The following is a 27,124-nucleotide window of genomic DNA, read 5'->3' as shown; positions in this document are numbered from 1 at the left end:
TTTAAATCCATTTGAATTACAGTATTTCATATGTGAACAAATTGACAACTACAATGTTAAAATCCATATTTGCTCCCCATGCAGACATTTGGAGCAGTAATTAAGTATTGAATTAAATTATGTACGGAGCATTTACTCCCACAAGCCTTCACTGAGACATGGCAACTTTAGCTGGTCTGCCACTGAAAGCTGTTCAGAAAGCTGTATGATGTATTTTAGGTAGGAGCTCTGGTAATACCAGGTGCATGTGATCTAGAGTATTAGATCAGCAGTGGCTGATGGACAAGGGAAGCTCAGTAACGAGAATGCTAACAAATCCTGTCTCTGACACTAAAAAAAGACCTAAAGTGTTCAGATTCTTTTTTAAAAATGAGTCATTGACTAAAGTTTTGCTGTCCCTATGTGACCTTAGACTGAAAAAAAGATCATATGCAAACCTTGCCTTTGAACAGTCATGGATTTGGTTATAAGAAAGATGCATTCATGGCACTTGCAGGAGACATTTCTATTTTCTCACAAATGTATTTTTGTATGAGATAAAGTTTGTTTACCTGACTTGATCTTGTGTAAACCTTTACTCCTGGCAAAAGGTGAAGGGAGTGACTTATCTAGTTTGGCAGAAGATTTGACAGTATAATAAGAAGATTGGATTTTGCTGACCAAACTAGTGTTTGCCCAATGATTATTTCATTGGTTACATCAGGCTTGCCTTTTGCCTGCCATGTGCCAAAAGGAGAGAAGTACGTGTTCACAAACCCCCAATTTAGCCTAGTGAAACTAATTTTCCTTGGCTCCTTCATTAGTAGGCACATCCAGTGAGTGTTTGAGAATCTCAAACGTTTTACTTTTACCTGGCATTACCTTTGTAAGAAAGGAAGCTGTGCGTTGGAGAGGTAAACTAGGGATATTTCTGTTGCGTTAACTAATCAGCATTCTAGCCTGTTTGACTAGATAGCAGCATGAATGCTTGAGCAGGTGCTATGGAGAGGGAGTGTTGCAAGGGAAGAGCAGGAGTAGCCCAAGCAAAGGAAAAGAGATGAAAATAGAATACACACTGAGGGGTTTGGTTACACTGGTCTAATGCAGTCTGCCGCTAAAAGGGACATGGGCCTGTGTCATCTCCACACTTTTCTCCTGGCCATTACTCCTGCTGCTTGCACTCTTTAACAGCTCTGGTACTTGTCTGCCCCAGCAATCACATTCAGTTCATTATTCAAAAAGCCAATCCAGCAAATATAAATAATGTCATGGTAGATAAGTAATCTCTATTGGCTCACTCTGCAGTCAGGCAAGCATCAAGAATCTAGGTGAGGGAGGGAGTGGATTATGCAGCTGAGAGCAGAAGTTAGAGAGGTCTTCCCCTTTCTGTGGCAACAGGGTGTGTTAAGTCTCCTGCTCTATGCAATCCCCAGCAAGGAAGTGCCAGGAGGAGACTATTTGTAGGGCAAGGTTAGCCCTCATCGGTATCTCCCAGGTGTCATGCCAGGTGTAATGTCTAGAATTGCATTATTATTGTGCTACAGTGACTGAGCCATGGCTCATTTCTTACAGAGGTGAGCTAATAGTTGAACTGGTTCTGACTTTAAATAATTCAGACTAAGTGGTAGTCATTAAAGCTCAGTCTGAGGTGTCCTCCTTGAGCCTGGAGACCCATTCTTCTGATTCTCCTCAGTTTCAGTCTCTTCCAGGTGAAAAAAACCTTCTGTATCAACTGGAAGAAAGTCAAGCAGTGTGATAGCACAGTTGGCTACCAATTGTCCTTTTAGATTTTATTGCCTGAGCACAGGTTGGCAGAGTAGAAGAGCCTTTGCTTTACCCTGGAAGCTTGTCACAGTGAGCTCTTGGACGTGTAAATCTAACCAGCTAGGTAGCTAATGAGGCCTTGGTAAACTGCATTTCCAAGGGTAAAACCTTTTGATATTTCATGTTAAAAATTATCTGCTGTGCTGCCTTCCTCTTTCTTGTCTCATTCTGAGCAGAACTTTTTGTATCCTAGTTTAGCTATGAGAATAGATTCCAAAGAATAGTTTCTGATAGTTGGTATGATTTCAGTGTGTGGTAGCATGGTGGAATACCCTGCTCTTTATCTGAAGTTGCAGTCGAATTTTTTTTTTCAGTTTACTGAAGTTTTTATTCTGCAAGTCCATAAGACTTACTATTAGTTCCATTATTAGTTTCATTATATTGATTGTTGTCCCTGCCTCACTGTTGTTTTTGACTTAATTTATAAGCACTGCTCTTTAAAATGTCTAGTGTATTGTGACAGTAGTACAGTGATTTTGTTGGGGGAATAAATTCTTTCTGGTTACAATTATGTAAACTTCAAAAGCAGAACCAGATCTTTTCAAGATAATAGCTGTTGGAGTTGGCTTTCTTAAGAGTACAGCATTTTCTTAATCATATTTCAGTATTGGGAAGTAGTAGCTTTTTTGATTATTAAAACGGATACATTTGAAAAGATAAGTGAAAGCAACATAGGGTTTATCACTGTGAAACAGACTGGTTATATATGGATAGTCATAATCATTTTGCTGAGGGGAGAGAATCAGCAGAATAAAACATCTAGAGCATACATCTAGTGCATTTTTTTCTATAAAGATATTTCATAGCGGTAAGATACTGCCTTAAGTTCTCATCTCACTATGTCAGGGGATTAGAACTGACATTTTTGATTGGTGGCAGAGAAATGCCCTGGTTATGAAGCTTGGATCTAGGTACACATATCCCCAAATCATATGGGTGATTAAATTTAGGATTATGCATTGAGCACACTGTAAATCTTTCAGCTTAATACATTATATAGATAAATACAGTCAAAGGAATCTGAAGAGAAATTTGTTTAGGAGAAAAAGCCTAGAAAGTATTGACCCAATATTTCAATTTAGTGTGGAGAATGAGCAGATTAATAAGACAACTTTCTTTTATTGACTCAACATTTAGCATTTTAAGGAGTTTCACCTACAAACTGAATAAAAGACCAGTTTTCATTCACTGCAGGAAAATAATTTATTGTGTTATGTGGAAATGATAATAAAAATGTGCTTCGGTGGAATGTATAACCCATATTGCAAACTAATGCTACCTTTCTCACATAGCTGTGAACTAATTTAAGAACAGGACTGCTTGTAGACATGTTGATTTTTTTAAGTCTTTCGGGTTTTTTACTAATAACTGAATGCAGGGAGAACTTCTGTTGGATAGTCAGCTAACTTCAGATAACTGTGTTCCAAGTTGTATACAAAGAAAATCTAAATTTTCTGAAAATACTGTTTCCTGGTTCTAGTGGCTGTGCATGTGGCAGTGCCTCTTGTAAACAAACTTCTTAATACTTTTTAGATCAATTAATACTTTTTAGCTTTTTAGGTTAGCTGCTGTCATTCCTCTCAAACCACCTTGCCACCCATTTTATCAAACTTGAATGAAAATTGATAGCAATATGATTTGAGTTTAGAACTTTTATGCTAGATGTAGATCATTTAATACGGCCAGACTGTCCTAAAACTAGTGACCCTAAAGCTGGTAGGAAGTCTACCAGCTGACGTGCTGGTATTAGAATCCACTCCTGTATTGTGCTGGTCACTTTCTATTCCTATTGAGATCTGTGGATGCTGAAGGTCCACAACATCCCAAGAGCAGTAGGATTTGACCATAAGGAGAGTTTACAGATGTGATTAGAGTTATAAAAATATATGTATGCTTAAAGTTGTTTTGTTTGAGTTTTTCCAATATACCTTTCTAGGCCTTTGATTGTTATAGGAGGCTCTTCTGACAGAAATCAGGAAACCATGGGAGCTTTCCAGGAATTCCCACAGGTATGCAGACATACAAGTTTCTACAGAAGGGTTTCAGTTAAATAATTAATGTCATTTCTTCATTAGGAATAACAATCCCAGACACTAACATTTCCTGACAGATTTTATAATGTTGTTGATTTGCTCCATCTACTGGTTTAAAATTGACACTGTGTAAGTACAGCAGATTACCTGGAATGTCTTTGTCCATACTCATGTTAGAATTCATGCTCTGTTTTAGGTTCTCAGCTGGTATAAATTGCTTTTGTCTGTCTTTTCTGAGATGGAAGAAAGCAAAATAAACTTTCCAAGAAAAATGCCACCAGTTTCTGGGGGGGAAAAAAAAATTTAAGCACTGAGAGAAATGAGTAGGGCTTTGACAGTTTCCAGCAGCTTAGGAACAGCATTTTCCTGTGTGAGATTTTTCAGTTTATTGCTTTCCATTTGGCGTTTTTTCCATTTTATTCATGTTGAAATGAGATGGAAATGAGCAAATCACTTTAAATCAATATAATGGTTATATGCATTTATTCAGGTTGAAGCTGGTAGGCTGTACAACAAACTGTCTGTCCGTCCAAGCAGCCTAGAAGTTATTCCTGCCATTATTGAAAAGGTATGAAAAAATACTAGATTAGCAACAGAACATCAAATAACTGTCTCCTCCTATATAAGTTCTGAGAGTTTATTTTTTGTATACTTGTTACTGTAAATGGTTTGGTCCTGCAGATGTTAGGTGATGGTTAATTAAATTAACAACCAAGGAGGTTTTTCCTATGAACGATGCTATGGAAGAGGTTAGAAATAGATTCTGGTTCAATCTGATGCTTACTGATCCCTGCAGCATTTTTTGTTAGCTTCAGTCAGAGATGGAAATTTTTTTATGGAAGAAATAGTTTTAGGATGCAATAACCAGAAATGTAATACTACAAACTTCAGCTCTTTTAGCACACCTCATTATGTGAAGGAGATTTGGAGGGGGAGCGGTAGAGGTGGTTGTGTTTGGGTTTTGAGTTTGGTTGGTTTGGGCGATTTTTTTTTTTTTTTTTTTTTTTTTTTTGGAAAGATGACACATCCTTATCTCGGTGCTTCAGAAAGGACTACAAAAGTCTCTTGCTACTGTTGCAGCAGCACTTCAGCCACATCAGCCTAAATTCTGCATACAATGATACTATTTTCAGAAGTGCAAATTCAGCAGAGCATCTACCTGTAATAGAAGAATTAGAATCAAAAGTAATAGAAAATGGAGAAAAACCAAGACAACGAATGCCTCCATGCTACTTTAAATAGAATTCATCATGAAAGTTTAATTTAGTATTTCCAGACACAACTGATAATGCATTTGCCTTATTGTAAATTAAATAAAGAATTTACAGTCTAATACTGTGCATCTACCGAAAGGCTTCAACTGGCATATAGGGGAAAATATAAATAGCTGTCAAAACTTGAATTTATTGGTATGAATTAGTTCATGAGAGCTTTCTCCATGGTAGCTTAGCAATACAAAACAGCATGTTCCTTCTCTGCCTGCAGAAGGTTTTTCTTTTTTTACATATAAATATTTTTAAAATCCTTTCAAACAGTGGTCAAAACTGTGATTATCTGTTTCCTAGGCTGTAAGAACCAGCATATATGGTCGTCCAGGTTCCTGCTATATTGACATACCTGGGGATTTTGTGAATCTTCAGGTGAATGAGAGATCTGTCAAGTGCGTAAAAATTATATTCATTATTCTTCAAGTCATTGAATAAAATAAATTTTAGTTTTAAGTTACTTTTGTATCTTCTTTTCTTAAAACCAGAAAAAGATAAACAAGAGCAATAGATGAAATTGCCATGAGGTTGAAATGATACTAAAAATCCAGCCTCTAAATGCGATGTTCCATCATAACGTGTGATGGAGGTTGTAGTTTGTAATGAAATGTGCAAAAAGGAATGAATTGGTATGATGGGAATATGATGATGTCACTCTGTAAATCTCTGGAACAACACTACCTGTAAGATTAAAGAAACATGCAAGAAAAACTTCAAAGCCTGTTTTGAAAAAAATATATCCTGTTCCAATAAATGCTGTGAGTAACACTGTGTTTAGCAACAGCAGTTTTATGCTAAACAATAGGTTTTATCTTTCCACATTTCTTCATTTAAGAGCCTCTCTTGTTTTGCTTGACTTCCAGGTACATGGAATGCTGCCTGCCACCTCCTATCAGCACGGCTGAACATTCTGCTGTATCCAAAGCAGCGTCTATCATTGCTCATTCCAAGCAGCCTCTCCTAATCATTGGCAAAGGTAGCATGCTTTGATGTGGCTTTGAACTGTACAAGTTCAGGACAAGAACAATGACCAAAGTGATTTTTTTTTTTTTTTTTTTTTTTTTTTCCCCCATAAGTGTTAGCCATCTCCTTTTCACTCTCAATTAAAACAAAAAAACCTGAAACCCCTCTGGCTTGATACACATGAACAAAAGGGTGTTCTTTGAAAGTGAAAGGTAGAAAACTCAAATACATAGATATGTGTGGTTTTGATGTCAGCGATTGAGAATCTACTTAACAAATGTATCTGGACTTTCTGCTATATATTGTTGTTAGCAGAATTTTTGGAAAAAATAACAGAAGTTTATTCTCCAGGATTTAAGACTCACAGATTTAAGTCATGGCACAAGGACCAGTCAGTTATTCTAGATTGCCTGAGCAACTTTAATTCAGCAGCCATGTACTGAAGGTTGCAACAGTAAATGTATGAACAAACATATCTTTACAAAGTCATCTTTGAGCTTCTCTTATTTTTTTTATTAAAGGCTTATAGTAGACTTGTTTGGGTAGATTGTTAAGGAGCACCTGGTACAACAGGATGCAGGGGGCAAGCAAAAATAACATGATAAAACACAAAGGTCATCTTCTGTTGCTGCTGCAGAAGTCTCTGCCTCCCACTCAAAACTGTCATTTTAGATAAACTGAATCTCAATTTTTCCTTGTCCTGCTTCACAGAAATAGCTATATAGTTCAGCTGAAGTCTTAAAAAAAAAAAAAACTTTTGTCAAAAATATGGGAAATGTGAACCCAGATACCTGTGGTTTGGCATGTTATGTTTTGAGTTTTGCAAAATGAAAAATAACAGGCAGCTTTCATAATGGGGAATAGTACTCTTTCTGCTATTAATCAGGTTAATTTAAATTCAAGTGAATAGGGTAGGTTTCTGTCCTATTAAGCAGTCTCTTTCATTTTATTCAGGTGCTGCTTATTCACATGCGGAAAACAACATCAGAAAGTTGGTGGACCTTTGTGGACTGCCTTTTTTGCCTACACCAATGGCAAAAGGAGTAGTTCCTGATAACCATCCAAATTGTGTAGCTGCAGCAAGATCAACGTAAATATAAAGCAAGGCTTCTAATCCTAACATCTGACAAACAACTAGGAATTGTGGTGGTCTACAGATGCCAGGGAAGACAAAATGCTTACAGCAAAAATTTTTCAACCACTCTTTGCACCTCATTTTAGAGCACTGAAGATCTTGCTTGGAAAGAGACAACAGATTTAGGTGGATCACTTTTGACAATGCTTAGAATGCTGGCTGGGAAGATACTTTATCTGAGAGCTAATATTCTTTAACTATGAAACCTATGGCAAGTAGATGTATCCATGTTGTTAGTATGTATTTCATAACATAAAATGAAACTGGCAAACAGTTTGTTAAACATTTAACTAGACAAACTACTAGCTTTTTATTTTAACACAACAAACAGAAGCTTAAGATGCATACATTGCAGTTGAAGTTTTATCTGCTTTCTTAGCATGGTGCCTGTAATACACCATCACTAAATTGCACTTTAATTAAAAAGAAAAATAAGGTATTTCAAACAACACTGAAGGACTGTGTTTAAAGTCATTTATAAGCTTTTTTTGCCTTTTGGCAAAATTAATGTGAATGGACTGTAAAAACCTTAATAGATATGAATATGCACAGAGTCAGCTTGCACATGGAGCATTCATATACTTTGCGATTAAAATATTGTCTGTTGTTGAGCATCTTAGCTTTATCACTGTTAAGCATGCTGGGAAGAAAAATGGGGAATAAAAGAGTATACCAAATATTGTCTACCCAGCTGAAAAGTAGATTAACAGGATTCTAAACTGAGAGGTCCAACAACAATCTTAATTTTGTCACCCACTGTTACCAGTGTCACAGTAGTGAGTCTTTTGCTTTAACCTCAGCATCATTATAGCATCTGGTTAGTCTCTATAGTGTAATGATTCCTTTCCCAGACACACTATATTAGGAAAACAGTAATTAATTTTCTTGAGTTCCTAAGCTCAAGAATGCTTTGATGATTGGCTATGTAAAAGGATACAGGGCTTTGGGGCTAAGCAAGCAGGTTAGAGGAAGCAAGGATTATATGTGTATTCGGGGGGTTGCTCTAGTGGTTAGGATTACTTCTAATTTTCAAAACACTATTTAATAATAACTCCTTCTTATCTGATTTTCTTCTTTCCCTTTATTAGGGCATTACAGCATGCTGATGTAATCGTCTTGCTTGGTGCAAGGTTGAATTGGATTTTGCATTTTGGTCTTCCACCAAGGTTTCGACATGATGTAAAGGTTATTCAGGTAAGCAGGAAAATTACTATCACTTGAAGTCCTCTGTGTTCTAGCATTGCCTAGAGCAATTATTGTAAATTATTTTGGTAGGGTCCTTCATGTGGAAAATACTGCCCTATGTGCAGTACACAGTTCAGGACAGTGCATGTAGTTGTGGTAGTTCTCCAGAAATACTTCTGATTTCTTTTTTTTTAATTATTTTTTCTAAAAATGGTTACAGCATTGTTCCAGCTGTCAGGGCTTGATGCTGCTGAAATGAGGAGGGAAGGCAATTCTCTGTAGTTGACTAAGATTAGACTCTTAATACTTGTGCGATCTTTGGAGCACTAGAATTTCCATGATTAAAAGCAAATTGTCTTGAACTTGTGAAACCTTTCATACCGTTTGACTGCTTTCTCAGCTGGATTTTTTTGAAATAGAATTACTTTCAGATCCAGAGTCAGTCATTAGAAGAACTCAGTCACTCAGAAATCTTAATAAGAGGAAGAAAGGCTATTTAACTGATTAATGTATTTGGAAATCTGCCAGCTCTTAGAAGGACAAGTTGTTAAATTGTTTGTCCTACAATCTCCTCTCTTGATGTCTGTGATTGAACAGTAGAAGTTGATTCAGTGTGCTGACTGGCCTGCCTTCAGTGATCAGCTACATAACCTCAGGTTCCAAACTTTGCATCTTTTCCAGAGGAATAACATTTTTTAAGCTAAAATTCTGTTTGACTTATGAAATAATGCATCTTTTAGGTTTCCTTTTTCTAAAGAATGTAAATAAAAATATTTTTTTTTTAGTCTCAAAGTAATTTTTTTTTCACTGTATATGGTTAGTATTAAAATACTAATTCAGTTCATAATCTGTGTGACCTGGTATTAGTATTCCATGTAACCTTAGAGGTCTCATACACCACTGATAAAGAAAGGGAGGAAGTTTCTTCAGTGGTTGCAATTCACTTTTCGGTTTTTTCATACTAGTCAAATTCTTAACTGCCAAGTAGCGTATACAAACTTTTCTCAGTAAGAAAACTGCTGCTTTGTATAGACTTTAAGGATATACCTAAGCCTAGATTTTTAGTTCTCCGTAAATATCACTAAAAACACCCCTTCTCCTTAACATTCTAATAAAGTTCTATACAGTCTGCAAGAGCTTGAAAGAAGCCAGCCATCAGTTTTAAGGATATATATGAACTTTTATTAAAAGAGGTATGTACCATAGTATTTTACTTTGAATAAAGGATTTTCTGATGTCATTTCAATGAAAGGCAGAGGAAGTTATCTGTACAGCCAAAAGACGGTATGAAGATATTGCTGAACAATGTTCCTCACTTGAACTGGAAAAAAAAACCCCTCTTTAATATCCTTGCGTTAATGGTGGTCTTTCTTTTTGAAATATAGATTGATATTTGTGCCGAAGAGCTGGGGAATAATGTGAGGCCAGCTGCAATTTTATTAGGTGACATAAGCGCTGTGACTAAGCAGGTAATGTAATGTCAGGTGTCCTGTTTTGACCTTAATTTCCTCTGATTTATATAAAGTCACATACCAGTTTAAAAAAAAAAAAAAAAAAAAAAGAAAACTGTTCAAGGAAATTCATTTTTCAGGCAACATATTCATGCTGTGCATCCAGTCTATTCCCAAATGAGATGTTAAAGATTCTGATTAGTGTTACTGTGATTGTGCTGGGATCTTTCTTGATAACATTATTCTTGATGCTCATGGTATTTTTTTTTAAATATGTTGGAAGAAATCTCTGCAACATTTCAATGTTGTTCCAGCTCTTAGAAGAATTCAGCAAAAGACCATTGAAATATCCTTCTAATTCGGAGTGGTGGAAGAGGCTAAGAGACAAAATAACGTACAATGAGGAAAGATCAAAGGTAGTGTTACATTCAAGAAAAGAGGAGGTTTCTTGCCTTAACAGGTAGTGATGCATAGTCAGTTTTGTCATTGATCTATACCAAAGATCCTCAATTACTTCTGACAGTTATGTCACCCAGACTTTGAAAATTTGTACCATTTCTGTACAGGCTTATGCTTGTCAGGCTTTTGAACTGTAAGTATTAATACTTAATTGTAAGTTAAGTATTCTAGGTTTTGTTTAAATTCAAACTGTGGAAGCCATTGAACTTCGGGATTGGGTTCTTGAAGCCAGTAGTAGAAGACCACAGCCAGAGCTGCTATGTTGTGGGCAGTGACTTCTAAGCAATGGACAGGTACTCCAAGTGGAAGCTAGCTTACATGAAGATGCATTCTTAGTTTTCTTCTGTAACTGTGCTGTTCAACTGTTTAGCAGTGCTGGTGGAAGTGTAATCTGTGTTAAAAGCAAGTAGCTATTAAGGCCAAAAGACCACAGATGCTTGGCATATGCCTAAATTTATGCAACTCATATTCTGCAAGTTCAGATGTATGTTTCCCAGATCGGGGTGTAAACAAAATTCATTCTAGCAGATCCATCTTTTGAACTACATCCCAGCACACAGATGACAGCTCACTTAGGATTATCAGTAGTCAAACCTACGGGCAGAAAAATTTCATGTGCCTCTCAGGTTAAACAGTCTGAATAGCTTCCTCGTCCAAGGGTTGCTGAGCTGAGTTGAGCCCCTGATAAACACATGTGTCACCAGGATAGATACAGAAGGAGTGACCTTGGTGTAGTTGATGGAAGACCAAATACTTCAGCCTTACCTAGCAGAGTGCATTTTTATTTCCGTGTGTCAGTTCTGCACCTTATTATAAATTCTATCCATAGGAGTTACTAATATCTCTTATTTTTAAGGGATTAGCATTACAGAAATCCCTGCCAATGAATTATTACACAGTCTTTCATCACATCAGAGAACTGATACCCAAGGACTGCATCTTAGTAAGTGAGGGAGCAAACACCATGGACATTGGACGAACTATGGTTCCAAATTACTATCCTCGTCAAAGGTGTGGTATATTTTTTTTGTTGTGCTGACTCAACAGGCTAGATCTATGTATAAATGTCTTCATTTAGCTGAGAATTATGATGTTACAGAATTATTGTAATACTTTTTAAAGGTTCCAAATAAAAACCAAAAGCTTAGTATGATGGGAGAAGGGTTAAGGGAAATTTTTCTGCTCATATACTGATGTCCTGTCATAGATTTTAACAATTCTCTGACTCATCTGTGTGCTCTGCAACAGAATGGTGATAGTTTCTCACATTTTTGTGGGAAGTGAGTGAGGAGCATCGTGTTGAATTCCCTGATCCAGACGTTTATTTCTGTGCTCATAGTCTGGTGAACATTGATTTAAAATAAAATCAGTCACTGGGATTGTCATGTTGAAAATAATTCATATGAAGAATTTTTCTTTGAAAGACATTTAAAAACAGGGAAGACTTAAGAATCCACTCATTTTGAAAACTGGATGCTATATTGGGCACACTTTCATGTAAACCTGCTTGCCTAAAATGTAAGCACTCAAATTGGGAAGTGTTGGTATATCACTTAAATCATTATGTGTAGTCTAGTTTTAATGTAAGCAGGAATTAAGTGCTGTTTCTTGAAGCGGGGGAAAAAGTGAGATCTGTCTGGTGAGATGAAACTTCTGATCTGATGGTGAAGCTTATGCCACCTTATTAAAGCGGCACTGAAGTCCTAAATGATCCTAAATACTTCTTTGAACCAACCAACAAAAAACTACTTTCCATAAAGCTGGGGGAAGGGTTTGCATATTTTCCCCCTTATTTAAAATAAGGGCACTGTAATGTTAATGGTTGTCTTTTCAGATTGCATTGTGCATATCTGAAAGCAAATTTCAAAAGTTAACCCTAGAATAATCTAGTTCTTTATGTACTCTTGTATCCATTATGTGCTTCTGATGAAGTGATCTAACTTAATTACGACTCTCAATTTGATTTCAAAAGTTGAACAGAAGACTAAAATTTGAACAGCAGTATTTAACAAATGGCTTTCAGACTTCTAGTTATATTTTCAAGGAATTAAATATAGAAAGATTTCATGTAGTCTCTGTATCTCTACAGTAATTGAATGTTTTTGAAAATATTGTTACTATGCAAGCTAAAAGCGTACAAGAATAGTTTTTATTGTAGAGCAACTAGTGTATAAGAGTTCTTAATTTTAATCAGAGTTCCACTGTGTTTATATTAACTTAAAAAATTTGCGGTCTTATCTGTTTGAGTGAATGCAATAATCCATAGATCTCGTATTTCTTTATATCAATTGCTTATGAAACAGTGTTTGAATAGTATATGGCAAATTATTAAAAGTAAAGTTAAGTCACCATGGATTAAGAGTTTGAATGGAAATAAAGGAATGGTAACTTTGTATTTTTGTCTTCAGGCTTGATGCAGGGACTTTTGGAACGATGGGAGTTGGGCTGGGTTTTGCTATAGCAGCTGCAATGGTAGCTAAAGACCGAACACCTGAAAAGCGAGTCATCTGCATAGAAGGAGATAGTGCTTTTGGATTTTCTGGGATGGAGGTGGAGACTATTTGCAGGTAACTTTTTTTGCTCAAGATGACCCTCTTTGTATGTTGCGAAGATCAATTTAAGTAGGTGGCCAAGGACACTGCTGTTAGATGGGGCACTCTTAAAAGCACATGAATCCAAGCCAAAAAATATAGATAGTAATTTTTATGTTGTTGTGACATAATGTTACCAGTGATGAGTCGATCATGTTTCAGGTGAAGGTGATTTTTTTCATTTTTAGTTTGAGGAACAGTAACAACACCTTGCAGAAGGAATATTTCAGAATTCTTCCAAATCATCTTTTTGTAGATACAACTTGCCAATCCTGATTATTGTAGTAAACAACAATGGGATTTACACTGGTTTGGATGCAGATTCCTGGAAGGAGATGCTAAAGTTTGGAGATCCTGCTACATGGTGAGCATCTTCAAAGTATGTCCAGTAAATTAAGGAAGTAGTGTCCAAAATGGTCATTCTCTTCTCTTTTAATGTTTTATGATACAGATTGCAATCTTTCAAAGTGAATGTAGTCCTAGGGCTAAGTTTGTATAGGTAAGAACCAGTTACCGAAAACGAGCTACCAACTTAATTGCTGCATGGAGATGACACTCTTATTAGTTGTCTGAGTTTCCTGCAGCAGTTCAGGCCATGCAGTATGGAGTTCATAGTGGTCTAAGCCTCAAAATCATGATAATTTCCAAAACTACCTGAGATTTATGTTCTGAATTTACACTGGACTTCTGCTTCTGGAGCTGAGATCTCCATACCAAGAGAACTAGGCTAAAGCTCTGCTCAGGAATGTCTCCAGAAGATTAAATGAGTATGCTACCCTATATACACAGCTTAAATGGCATAGGAAACATAGTTCTTTCAGCCCAGAAGAATTCATCAGACCAGCACAATAATCAGCTTACACTTTAAAATCAGTGCTGAAGAATTAAATTGGTCAGTCTGGCAACTATTCCCTGCCATTAATCAGAGGTTTTCAATTGTATTACAGTGTACCTCCTGTTTCTCTCCTGCCAAATTCACACTATGAGAAAATCATGTCTGCCTTTGGAGGTAAAGGATACTTTGTTAAAACACCAGAAGAATTGCAGAATGCTCTGAAAGCAAGTGTGGCTGACAAGCAAACACCTTCACTTATAAATGTAATGATTGATCCACAGTCTGAGAGAAAGAAACAGGTATGTATATGTTTTTCTGCAAGCTTCATATGGGCAAGCCTCTGAAATCCTCAGGAAGTATTAGAGAAGGCAGAAAGATTGCCTTTAGATTTGGAAAATAGGAGAATGGGCGTTTTTACATTGTGCCATCTGCTTTGCTTGGCTCTTTGGTTTGTGGGATTTTTTTCCTGTTGGCTATTATTAATGCATAGTTCTTTAATGACTGTTTCCAAAATTTATGGTTGTTCCTTTTGATTCCTGACAAAATGAGATGGAAATGTTTTGGAGCAGTCTTTATTTCCTGGGGATTCCACCCGGTAGTTAATACATATTTGTATCCTCTTACTGCTTGTCCATTGATTTTTTTTTTTTTTTTTTTATTATTTTTTTTTAAATTTTTTTTTTTCTTCCAGGAATTTCCCTGGCTGACTCGTTCTAACCTGTAATAGATGAAGATGGTGGTGGTGCAAGGCAGGGCACTAAGCAAAACTAAATTGGTTTCCAGAAGTGGTACTGGTACAACTCTTATTTTACATAAGCATTGAAACAGAGTGGGATTGTAGAACTGCTATTAGAGGAATCTTTAAATGCTGAAATTAAGTAATTGTAAAATTAAAAAGATATATGAATGTACACCAGGCCTTCTAGCAGATTCTACAGAAACACTGATGATAAAATATACTTTTACTCAGTCACACCCATCAAGACTTGTGAATTAAAATCTTGGATGTTCTGGAGTCAGGGTTTTATGCTGACTGAAACAGGAAATTTTGGCAGTCTGCAATTATAGTAGCTTCATTTTTAGCTTACCACCAGCATACTACTTGTTAGAGAATTTGTCCTGTAAGGATCAAAACAAAGCATCTTGTGAAAAACTGCTGATTGGCCTTATTATGCATTGAAGCCTACTGGGTTGATAGTTGCTTCATAATCTTACAGGTTGCTTTTTCAGCTTCTCCTGCAGGTAGAAGTAGTGTATTAAAAATGCAACCTTACTCAAGGGCTGAGTTTCTGTCTATTTCATTTGGTATTGTTAACTGGGACTTAGGGTGCTTGTAGGAAAAAAGTCTTAGATTTTTGTTTGAAGCTTTGTTCTTTGCAAAGGCACTATCATCACTGTAGTCTGAAAACAGGGCTGGATTTATCAGTGAGATTTTCAGGATTAATAGAGCATAAATCTTTATAATCAGAAGCATTTTTAAAAGAATTTAAAACCCCTCAAAACAAAATAAAAAAAAAACAAAACACCAGAACAACAGGAAAAAAAGTATTAGGCTGGAGCTTAAAGTTCAGTTTGGCTGACATCACAAAGCAACTACCAGCATTCATGCTGTAGCTGACTAATTATGCAACAAAGGTTCTTCTTATAATGTACTTACTGTATAGAAACTTAGTGCCCAACTCGCACTGGCTGTGATGCAGTAACGTTTGAAGTAAACAGTTGGCCTACCTGAGGTTCTCTACTGTGTTTTCATCTGTTGTTGCATCTGACCATCCGACTTGGAGCTTAGACTTTAAAAGTGAAGTAGTTCTTTATGCTTCTATCATGGCCTACAGCAACTACTCACTAAGCAGGTTACTTCATATTTACATCTGTTCTTAAATGCACTGGGAGGTTCTTTGTTGTTACATATGTAAAAGGGAAAATTCTGGCTCTGATTTGGGTTTTGATTGCTTTATTTTCTATTATTCCATTGACATTAAGTGTTAGTTAACTTGTGGAAGGCACTTGAATGACCTGAGGAAGGGGAGGGCTGACCTGACAGGATCCTGGCCTATGGTTAGATTTGTTGCAGAAACCTTGGCTTATTAGTTCTTGCACTTCAGTCTGGGTCTGACACAAGTCTGTGGGTTAGGCAGAGGAATGTCTCTACACACTCATACAGAAAGATAGTATCTGACATGAGTGAGAGTACCACAATCTACCTAGAAGTACCACTACTTGCTGTGTGTGTGGGAATAGCCATGTGGCACTAAGAATGCTGGAGTCAAGGAAGGTAATACTCTTAGGAGGGCTAAGAAGTGCAAAAAGAAATGAGTGTAAGGCTGCTGAGAAGGCAGAGTTGCTATGTCCTCTGGGGTGTTCTGCAAGGAATATGAAACAACGTCAAATCTTGTCACTGATTTTGTTTCATTCTTTTTAACTCTCAAAAATTGATTTTACTACGTTGCAGTGATTGGACACAATCCATTACAATGATGTAAAATATCTGTAAGAGTTAATGCTGGGACTGACCACAGGGGAGATCATTTGCATTGGATAAACAAATGCAGAAATTCTTGGTTTGTATTTGAAAATTAATAAAAAGTGATTTTCGTACTGTTTCTTCTTTAATGAGAGTGTTTGAATTATGCCAGTATTTTGTCAGCTGTTGGAAATCAGCTTACACTGGATTTTTAGAAAATTGTGTAAACACAGTAACATGCACAGTTCATTTTAATAAGTCAAGTCACCTGGAAAATGGAAAGCAAAGAATACAAAACTGTGGGGAGGCGATAACATCGTTAGTAACATCAGTTTGGATTTCATTGAGCTTTTAAAAAAACTTGAAAGAATTAACAATACATTTTTTTCAGCTTTAACATAGACTACTACCATGACATAATAGAAACTCTTACATTGTAATAATTAGGTTTTTTGAGATGAGAGAGTGCACAATTTCCATATAAAATCAAGGAGAGCAAAATCTGTACATTTTTATATAGCTTACCTGATTGATACTATGTTTTACACCATGGGATTGCATCTAAGAGGAGTGAAAGAAAACAGGTTCAGAGAGGAGACAGAAACAAGCTATCTCTGAAGTGTCCTAATTTTATTAAAAGGAACCAAAAATTACAGATGTCATAAGTCTGGGGAATGCTTACCCATGTGACTTTTGGCCTTGAAGAAAAATTTCCAGTTGGCTGAGCACAGAATTAAAGGTATTGAACAGACTCAAGACACCAAATTCAAGAGGAAGGAAATGCATGGGCCCCCTCAGCTGAAAGAAGATGCTGTGGAAGAGGTACTGAGTGTAATTTTCTGAGACATACCAGAAGTTAGTGGTTAAATAAGACACAGTTCTGAGTCTTGTGGCTTTCAGGTAAATAAAGAATATTTTAAATTTTGCTATACCTGCTATGGTTGACCTCCATCAGTCATTAGTGTAGTAGTTCCTATGAAAACTTTTCTTACAGGGGCCTGCTCAGTTCATGTGCTTGGGGAACCCAGAAGTTCAGGCCAGCAGCACTTGTCCTCTTCAAAGAGAGGACACTGGCATGCATGAAAGGGGTTGGAACCTGGGAGGAACAAGTGGTACACGAAAAGCATCACAGATGTCCAAAACTCAGCAGGTAATTTAACTATGGGACCACAGGTGAAACAGTGAAATGGCCAGGTATAAGGGATGAGAAGGAAGGTTTGTTACTGTCTCAGCACCACACAAGATAGCGTAAGGTGTTGAGCAGGTGTTCCTGCAGCTTCTTGGTGCACTCAGCTTGCTAATGGGTTTAGTTTGCAGTAATTACTAACTTTAGCAATTATGTTTAACCTTTAGTCTGCAGCAAATTCTGTAAACTGTCTGCCATGTGAACGTTTGGGTGTATGTCATGCATGCTTGCCTTCAGTTGTTATGGCCATATAGCATATACCCATTTTCATGAGGAACCAGATTTAATACTTGGTCGGGCAAGATTTGTTTTTTAAGCACGCATGCAAAATCCCAAATAAACTTAAAACAAGCACCCATGCATCATCAGGCCTGCCACTCTACCCAAGAAATTAGCACACAGTGACTGTAAGCTACAGTGAAAGTCCTGTTAGGAAATGTAAGGGACTTCTGCCCTGACTACATCATTCCTTTATATGTTGGAATCAAAATCCCAATTGCAGCTCCTTTATGCTATTTAAAGAGCTTGATGGCTGTGCTTAGCAGAGAAAAGTGCTTGGCACTCACCTACTCAGTGATATTTTGAGGTCAGACCAGGTATCAGAGGTGATTGTCTTTATGACATACAGGCAGTGCAACTCCTGTCAACTAACTTACTTATAACTGAATATCCTAGTTAGTAAGAAACAGCTATTCTGATGGAGACATTTGCTGTTTCTTTTGATGATTTGATTGAAACCAGATGGACAAGGTTTAAAGAGGCCCTCAGTAAAGCAGCCCTTTCAGCTAATTATGGCACACACTAATATAAATGAGAATTATTTTGGTGTCTGTTCTTTCCAGGAATCTCTAAGCTGCCTGAAATAATGCAGAAATAAGTAAGAGAAATTAATAGAATGACAGTTTTCCTGCTTGAGTTAATAGTCTTAAATTTTTTTCATCAATCTTTTAAAGGGGGTGATAGATAAGGAAGCATACTACTGAAAAGGTTGTGTAAAATAGTTTAATTGGAATTTTTCTACTTTTTGACAGTTACAAGCTGTCTGGACAATCCAGCTAGCAATTAGTTGTGTAATACCTTGGATCAAATTCTAAACTGGATGCAGAGGAGGGATGCTTTCAAAGACAAGAGTTGAAGAAATGGATTAACAGCCTGTCTAGGGTTGTGTAAATGACCATGGCCATGGGAATGTCTGCAGTTTAGAACATCTTTGCACATAGCTGATGGGAGATTTCCTCTAGTACTTAGTGTTGGTAATGCTACCACATAAGGAAGATAGTAAAAGACTCATATTAGCCTTTTTACACCTCCAGTCTATATGACAACATAAGCTCCCAGAAAGCAATCGCTTCTTTCTGGGCATGAATTTTGTGCAGTGACTAGCTGTAGCTGTTGCAGCGTGAAACAGCAGAACCTGCAAGCCTATTTGAGAACCAAGTTGTTGGGCCGAGAGGACTTCTCTCCTTATGGTGACTACAGCAGATTTGCATACCTCTGCATCACCTTGCAGCTGCAGTGGTGACTGCAGTGTCAACATACCCGCAGGCACTCATCCAAGCTAGAGATAAATCCCTCTAATGAAATCAGCACATTAAAAGTATTAAAAATTGGCACTTTTTTGAAGCGTTTGAAGAACTTGTCATCTGTCTCCTTGGCCCTGTCGTTAAGATAATGTACACATATGGCATTTTGTAGACCTTGGGATTGAGAGGTGCTGATACCAATGCTGGTGGACTTGCAGGCACACTTCAAGTTCTAGCCAAAGCAGTGCATCCTTCTTACAGCAAGGAGACACAGCTGCAGGGATTTAGGTATGAAAGCCTCATTAGCCAGGCAACAGACCTTCTTCTTGCTCTGCAAAAACAGGGATATCATTCAAGTGTTCAGAAAATAAGTAAAAATTATGGAAGGAAAAATTAATATTTCAGCCGTATGAGGAATTTTAAGCTACCACAGATAAGCAGCTAATGCTGGACCTCATTCTATGTAGTTGAAATTGGCAAGGCCTTTGTTACTGATTTTAGTGTAAGAGCTGATTTTTCTGAGTGTTTTCATCCCTGTGTGCCAAGTTGCCACTTGGTAGGGATGTCTAAAATACAGATGATTGATGCTTCAAAAGTAGGACTTTATAACGGAAATGCTAATGCAACCTTAATTATAGCTCCCTGATTCTGCAAAGGGAGCTAGGAAAATGCATTTGTCTAGTTTGATTATGCTCAGCTGTTACCCTGTATGTGGAAGACAACAACCCTGGCACACCAAAATGACTGAGCAACATGCAGTGCCCAGCCATTTTGTATGCTGATACAGTAATAGTACAGCCTGGGCTTCAAATTTTGAAGTACTGTAGAAAGGCAAAGCTTCTCCACCAATAGCCTGATCCAGCACCCCTTGAAATCAGCATGAAATTTACCATCAGCTTACAAAAACGTGGCAGTTTTAAAACATAGATATGAGCTGCCCAACAGCTATGGTGCCAAAAAACTCTCATTGAACTCTGTTTGCCATAGTGTCATGGTTGGCACTTGTGGCCGTCCGTTTGCTTAAAAAAATAAAAAAAGCAGGAAGCAAAATTGACAACATACTGCTACTTCTTCCTACTGTTCTACTATGACCTAGTTCTTTACCCATCCCCAGCTTTATTGTGTTGGTTCTTTTGTTAAGCCTTTGGATTGAACCTTTGAGTGTCATCATCTGCTGCTGTTCCCTAAGTTGGGTTTAGCAGCTCTGCTCCTAGTTTTGTATTCTGCAAGGCACAGGATCCCTAAAAACTTAGTGCCCAGAGATATCCATGTGAGGAAAACCAGCCATGGGAAAATGAGGCATCATGCTATTTTAAAGACAAGGTATTTGAAGCTTATTCACGACTTGATTTGGCAAGGCACGTATGTGTACGCTTCACTTCAGGAGCAGCTTCACTTGTGTGCCTGAGGTTTTGCTCATGATTAAGTCCGTTCCTGAATGAGTGGTGCTCTGGCCACTTGTCTTCCTCTACCAAAGGCTGCAGTACCTATGTGAGGGGGCATTCTCTCAAGTGTGTATGCAGCCATGTTTGGATCCATGTTTCCTTGCATCTTAATGGTGTAACAGGCTGTAGTGCAGTATGAAAATCAGGAACAGGATGCTGCATTGTCAGCATCCATGAAGCTCTCTGGAATAAAGAGTCCTAAGACTAGTGTGAGTGTTAAGACAATAACAATCTTTTCCTGCAAGAATGTTAACAGAGAAAAAAGATGATTGGGCTTTTTGGCAAACCAGATGATAAATCCCTTGAATTAAGAGTTGTGAGAGCCAAGTACTGCCAGATACTCTTAACCTCAGTGATACTAGTACAGGTGATGAGTTCCTGCAGACATTTACTAATAAAGTAAATAACAGCAGTAGACAATCCAAATGAAAATAAGATGAAAGAATGACCCTGAAGACAATTTCCATCTCCTCTAGATGTAAATATCAAGAGCAAACTAGGTTATAGCTGTAACCTTTCTGTGATTCACCACTGTAGCATGTTAAAGGCTATTTATCTACTTACATGCCAGGAACCGTAGATCTCATTTGGCCAGGACAAGGCCATTGTACACATGGGTTTCTATGGGAATCTTCTTTTTCCTATGGAACATTTTTCTATGGCTAATTTTAGAATTTTGCATGTTTTTCAGCATTTCCAAATACCTGGTAATCCTGGATGTATCCCTTGATTCTGTGCAGACTTGTGAGCATGTGTGATGAGTGCACCTCATCCAAGAAGCATCACACATTCTGCATGATGTTCAGCTCCTGTGCAGTAGATACAGCAGAATGAGAACATTTGGCACACTATGTATGCACAATAAAACCATCTAGTATCTGAACTTGAGGAGCTATCAAACCTTCTGCACATTTGATCACCATTCAGCAAGTCCATGGGTTTCTTGCCTATATAGATTTTTACAGCACATGCATGCATTGTAGGGAAGCATAGGCTTTCTGCATGTCTATCACATTATGAAGATGCATATATTTCAGCTGTGACTGGCAGCCCTGTCATTGTGCAAAATTTTAGGCAATCCCAAGACAAAGGCTAAATGGTTTGCAGTTTGAAAGGCAAGGTCTGAAAGGCAGATGAAACCAGTAGGAAAGGGGAAGAATAATGATGTTACAAAGGTCAGCAGCTGAATTATTGTTTTAAAATTTTTCTACTTTGTTGTGCCTTCCAACATTACAAGGCCACAGTGGGGTTCTTCTGATCACGTTGATGGAAGTCACTTGACATTATCCCATAACTTTTAATCATGTTCATAACTCTTTTACAATGTAGTTTGTTCCATTATCAATAGTAAAAGAAATGTATGCATGGGCATTACTCATAGGAGAAAAAAAAGTAAAAGACTAAGCCTTTGAAATAGGTCTAAAGATGCAAAGTTAGCATTTCAAGCTGAACTTTCAAAAAATGAAGAACTGAGCTGCTTTGGAAACAAATGACCTCTGAAAGGTATAAAAATAAATCAAGTTCCCTAGCCAGCTTTGCATCTCGTCAAATACAGAGTATAGAGAAAAGAGGAGGCCAGAAGGCCACTGCTTGTTGTGCAACATATAACATCCATTAAGTGACTAATTTGCAGAAAGGGTTGCTTTGGGAAGTTGTCTTGCCTTGAATGTCCCACCTTTGCCCTTTTCATCCAGTGGATAATCTGAAGATTTACTAGCACTGGCTTGCCTTTAACTGACCAACTGCCCTGTGACGTGATACCCTACTGGGTGACTAGCACAAGCAGAACTGTTAAGTCACAACTTTCTCATTTGGTTGAATTTACTTCATCACACAGTTAGTGGCTCTATTCCTATATGGGTTTCTGAATTAGACCTAATACACCAGCAAGGAAATGCTGAAGTCGTTCATTTTTTTTCTGCACTTACTGTCTTTTTTACTTCAGCAGCTGTCTTAGTACTTGTAGATAATACCGTCTTCCAAAGTAGCATTAGCTATGTTGTCAAAGTATTAAATCTAAATGTTAGGTGTAACTGATTCAGATGTGCAAACTTGAACAGGTATTTTTATTGTGAAAAACAATTGTTGCTAAATAGCTATCTAACAAGGAAAACATAATTATAAAGAATCTTTTCCATCTCCTGCACTAATTGAATGAACAGAATTCTTCTGTACTACTCTGCAGACATGATCTGTTATTGAATTATTGCATTAACACTGGGTTGCTGTTTTACCTTTGCCCCACTCAGCAGAAGAGCTTTCAGACTTTGGAACTAGAAAGACTCGATTATCTTTGTCCTTCTGACTAGAGCTATGTTCATATAGAACCCTGAGATTGATGATATTTTACCTACATTAATTTTCCCTTGTCCATGAAGGACCTGCCAACCAAAAGTGGACTGGACTGGGAAAAAGTCTTTTTTTCTTGAATAGAAAATACAGGTTCGTAAATTCTGTTTACATGTAGGATCATCAGAAGATTCATCCACCCACTTCTAAGATTTCAAGTCTGAGTTGAAAAGATCAAGCAAGTGCTACTTGAGCAGGTAAACTGTGCAGATTTTGTTGCTGTTGTGTGTTGGTTGGCTTTTGACATTCTTAGTTGCTATGACATTTATTCAAAATAGGATTCTTAAAACTGCAATTGATTCCCTGTGATAAAACTGTGGTGATCTTTATCTTTGAACAATAAACTGCAGGTGACATTTGGGGTTCTGAGGTTCTCATTGTAGAACAGTTTTTTAAGTCAAATCCTCAAACCCCCTTGTTCTTACTTAGGCCATTGGGGTATCTTATAAGACCTAGAAACTGAAATGTGAAAACTTTGCTGTGTTTCTTTCTTAAGCTAATATTATCTGAAATAGAAATACTGTTGAAGCCATTGTATTTCCATTCAATGAATGGTACTCTTGGTATCGGAGTAGCAGTTCTAGATGAGACGAGCAATTATGCAGTATATATTAATTCAGTTTCAAGCAACTGCATCATTTCATATCAAAATATATTTTTTTTCATTTATTCCCCCCAAAATTGAAAATATTTTTATTCCCAAATATTTATGGGATCTTCTCCAGTGGTTGCACCGTGAAGTCATATTAGTGTGGGTTTTCACTACACCGGCAACAGCAGCTGCAGTGAATACAGAAGAAAGAAAATAAAATCCTTTGTTATTGATTGCTATTTGGATGATAGAGACAAGGACCTACGTCTGATCTCAGATCATTGGCCTTAACTACCTGGTGCAGAGCTCTTTGAAGGATGCAGAAGCTTTCCATTGACTTCATAAGCCCATGGGAATAGCTGGAGGAATGTACTGCTTCGCTGAGCAAGTTTAGAGATGATAGCTCAGAGGCCTGGAAAGCACACGTCCATCAAGTTTCTTGCACCATATAGGACTCACTCTGCTATGTGACACTTCCCCTCCTCAGGATTGTCTCTATCACATGCACCAATGCCATGGAGATCAGAAATGAGCTGTGTAACCAGGTGTACATCCTTGTCCTCTAGTATGGAGTGCTAGTTAGCATGGAGTGTCAGTCTTGTGCACTGTCACCTGGCTAAATCAAAAGCAAAAAGCCCACAGCTATTGTCCATTTTATTTCTAAGGGACTTCATTCTTCTCCCACTGAAACCATTCGCAATCTTGCCAACAGTTTTAGCTGGTAGGGCCAATACCTCAAAATTAGAGGAAACAAACCTTGATATGGCCTGGCTTGCTGCCTTGTAATGAGAGCTCTCCTTTGTGTTGACCTAATGGTGGCCCCACTAAAAACTAGCAAGTTGATGAACTACCACTACATCATGATGAAGAGGTCTGTTCAAATATAAGTCCAAATATCTTTCAAGTCTTTTGTGAAAGCTGGCATGTTTTCTGCAAAAGTGTTTGCCTACAGAGCTTTCCTGTTGTGTTGGCCAAGAGACAGTTCAGGTCAAACAGACTTAGACTTTGGAGTGATGGAGATGCTATGTCAAAAGAAAGGAGAATGTTGACAAAACATACATTTTTAATCAGGGTTCTCCACTGAAAAAAGTGGATAAAAAATCTCTACCTAAGAATGACTGCAAAGCTAACTATATGTGTCTTTTTTTAACTCTGAAACAGCCTTGGCTTTCTGTATTGCTTCTAGCCATCTCCAATATAGCACTCAGTCTTGCGAGGAAAGGGTATATTCCTTGTTCCTATCTTCTTTAGAGCAGTTCAGAGGGTGGATGTGGTTTACAATAGAATTCCTTGCAATATTCTTCAAGCAAGATGTTGCATTTTTACCCAAACATGTTTCTGTTCTAGGAAGAACCAAGAACTGAAATTGGTAAGGGGGGTGATGGAGGAGGGGAAAGATATGGGTCTTAGTTCTTTGTAGTGTTATTGGATTAATTAATTTCCTTATCAAATAGAACATATTTTGTACTACAGATTTTTACCCAATTTTCTATTGCTAAAAGACTGCAGGAAGATTTCAGGAGGATTTGAAATTACTCAGTTGTTGCTTTGACTAACTACTGAGTTCGTCAAACATTTCCAGAGGTGAATCTTTTGATAAAATCTTGACATTTTTGTGTTTGAGTAATTTTTTTCTAGCATCCATGCAGGCTTCTAGCATGGGGATATTCCACTGCTTACCTTTGCGATCAGGCAGCTGGACATTTATCTTACATAGGGCTTGTCATGATAAACTCCACAGGAGCTATGCCCTTCCCTCTGGGATGCAGCATGCCAAGAGAACTAATGACACTTATTTATTTAATGCATGGTCATCTTGGTCAAAAGCTACTAAAAGTAGCCAAATACTAAAAAGTAACAGACAGTGGAATAAAGTAGATTAACTTAAAAAATAAATTCAGTTATCCAAAGAGTTGCAGTACTGGAAAGATAAGTTAGAAAGCATTTAGAAAGCATTTTAGATTAAACATGTCCTTTAAGGATAGAAATATATAAGGCAGATATGATTGTTCCTATCAAGCCATTACATTTAGAAATAATATGTTTGCAACGTCTTGAAAATAACAGCCAAGATTGTTTAACTAGAATTGTGGAAATACATAGCTTTGCCCCTTAGTGGTGTACTCACTAGGAGTTAACACCCAGGGAGATTTGTCATTATCTTTGTCAATGAGTACTTTCCTGAGATTAAAAAAAATATCAATTCTATAATTAATCCAAACAATTTTCATGTTTGTTTTGGGAGGAACAATAGACAGTGGGCAAAGAAAATTATCTCCATCTGGAAGAGAGGGAGTAATGACGGTTTTCACAGCAAAGGAGTACCTCTGCTTTTCATGGAAACCACTGTCAGATTCCAAGCAGAAAGGAGGATCCCATTTCTAGTTATTCAGAGGACAGGAATTTATTTGCAAAGCCCTGCAAGTTGCAATAAGGCACAGAAACACTAAGCTTTTGTACAGGTAACAAGGGCACACGCTGCTTTTCAGAGAGTCAGAGGTTTGTTTTCTTCCCACAGTGCTGTTTAGTGTGTTGACCATCGCCACCCCCAGAGCTGATAGCGTTTCACTCACCCCATCATGGCACACATATTGTTTCTTCCACCTGTTGCACCCTGTCACTAAACCCTTTGCAGTCCTACGATGTCTGGCACTATTAGTGATACTGTCATTTTCACTTAAATCCCAAATAATGATCTGTTGTGCGGTTTGTGAAGCCTTTGTGGCATCCCTCAGCCTGAGATGCACTCTGTAAATTAACGCAATGCCTGTATGCCTCTAACTACCAGTGGTAAGCAGATGTTAGGTCACTGCTCATCTCTCATTAAGGCAATTAGTGACCTGTAGAAGATGATCGATCAGGGATTTTATCCATCTCAACGTTGGTGTCTGGTTGCTTGCAAGGATGATGTGAAGGATGCTGTTTATAGTCCAGTTCATAATTTCTCCCTTTCCTGCTCATCATTATTATTATCCAAAGTGCCTTTTTGCTTCTGTTAGCAAAACCAGAATCCCCCATGTCCCAGTTTTAGCAACTAATGTCCACAATAGGGGCAACTGATCCAGCACAGGAGTTAAATATAACCGTGTCTAGTGTAAGGAGAAGATTTAATGGGAAATGGTTGGCATTCTTTCTTCCTAAAGGCACGGGGAGAAGGGGGGGGGGGGGGAGAGAGAGAGAGAGACGTACACACACAGACACACACACGCATCCCACAGCCAGGGAAGAGGCAGAGAGCAGGCAAGGCAGAGAGGGAGCGAGGGTAGAGAGAGAGAGAGATCCCCAAAGCAGCCCTGCGCCTCTGAGCTGGAATCTGCCAGGGTGCAGCCAACATGTTGGTCCTCAGCTCACTTGTCTGGGGATCTTACCTGCAGCTTTTCTTCTGCTTTGCTTTATCTCAGACTGCGTACGTTGACAATATCTTCTCAGTTTCAGCAGGTAAATTGCTTTAAGTCTTGTTACTTTTCCTTGCTTCAAGCTCTCTGCACTCTGATTCTTGCACTCTCTGGTGACTGGGAACACAGGAGAAAAAAATAAATACTTCAAACTGCAGATCTCAATGGAGGGATTTTGCATTGCAGACCTGTTCTGCCACATTCTGGGACATTTTGTTTCTTGGTTGTTTTTGCTTTTTACTTTATAATTTCTGGTTTTAAACCCCTCCTTTCCCTGTGAAAAATAATAGACAAGATCCTCAGCTGCTCTAAAATGCTTTTTTACCATTGGCTTCTATGGTGCTGTGCTAATTCAAGGATCTGGCCTGATTAGTATATTACTTGCATGTCTGCATGTTTCTTTCTATTTTGGATGAGCTTAGGTAGATTACAGCAAGGGAAAGAAAATGA

The 27,124-nt window shown here is 37.8% G+C and overlaps 2 protein-coding genes and 1 long non-coding RNA gene across 11 annotated transcripts in view; 2 read left to right on the top strand and 1 right to left on the bottom strand.

Moving 5' to 3' along the window:
• HACL1 (2-hydroxyacyl-CoA lyase 1) overlaps positions 1-16,331 on the top strand; it is a 24,517-nt gene extending 8,186 nt beyond the window's left edge. For 3 of the 4 annotated variants that reach the window (XM_074900475.1, XM_074900476.1, XM_074900478.1), the window contains 13 exons: positions 3,740-3,812; positions 4,327-4,404; positions 5,402-5,496; positions 5,965-6,077; positions 7,019-7,154; positions 8,288-8,393; positions 9,770-9,853; positions 10,150-10,251; positions 11,151-11,305; positions 12,703-12,861; positions 13,142-13,249; positions 13,833-14,019; positions 14,412-16,331. In XM_074900475.1, coding sequence (XP_074756576.1) covers positions 3,740-3,812; positions 4,327-4,404; positions 5,402-5,496; positions 5,965-6,077; positions 7,019-7,154; positions 8,288-8,393; positions 9,770-9,853; positions 10,150-10,251; positions 11,151-11,305; positions 12,703-12,861; positions 13,142-13,249; positions 13,833-14,019; positions 14,412-14,444 — 1,429 coding nt within the window. In that variant the 3' untranslated portion in view covers positions 14,445-16,331. The remainder of the gene's footprint in view (positions 1-3,739; positions 3,813-4,326; positions 4,405-5,401; positions 5,497-5,964; positions 6,078-7,018; positions 7,155-8,287; positions 8,394-9,769; positions 9,854-10,149; positions 10,252-11,150; positions 11,306-12,702; positions 12,862-13,141; positions 13,250-13,832; positions 14,020-14,411) is intronic. The other variant, XM_074900477.1, reaches the window with a different exon arrangement.
• Positions 9,866-27,124, bottom strand: LOC141958040 (uncharacterized). Its single transcript, XR_012633228.1, has 4 exons — positions 26,648-27,124; positions 21,043-21,147; positions 16,710-19,224; positions 9,866-10,212 (listed from the first exon to the last, which is right to left on the bottom strand). It is a non-coding gene; the product is annotated as an uncharacterized LOC141958040 (long non-coding RNA).
• The window catches only part of COLQ (collagen like tail subunit of asymmetric acetylcholinesterase), a 43,937-nt gene continuing 43,315 nt past the window's right edge, over positions 26,503-27,124 (top strand). For all 6 annotated transcript variants that reach the window (XR_012633227.1, XM_074900485.1, XM_074900484.1 and 3 more), the window contains exon 1: positions 26,503-26,717. Coding sequence is in view for 5 of the 6 variants with exons in the window: in XM_074900485.1 (XP_074756586.1) it covers positions 26,612-26,717 (106 nt within the window). In the remaining variant the exon portion in view is untranslated. The remainder of the gene's footprint in view (positions 26,718-27,124) is intronic.

The sequence above is a fragment of the Athene noctua genome, chromosome 2 (assembly GCF_965140245.1).
Source record: "Athene noctua chromosome 2, bAthNoc1.hap1.1, whole genome shotgun sequence".
NCBI classification, from domain to species: domain Eukaryota; kingdom Metazoa; phylum Chordata; class Aves; order Strigiformes; family Strigidae; genus Athene; species Athene noctua.
Note: the sequence above shows the minus strand (reverse complement) of the source record. Positions and strands in the feature narration are given on the sequence as shown.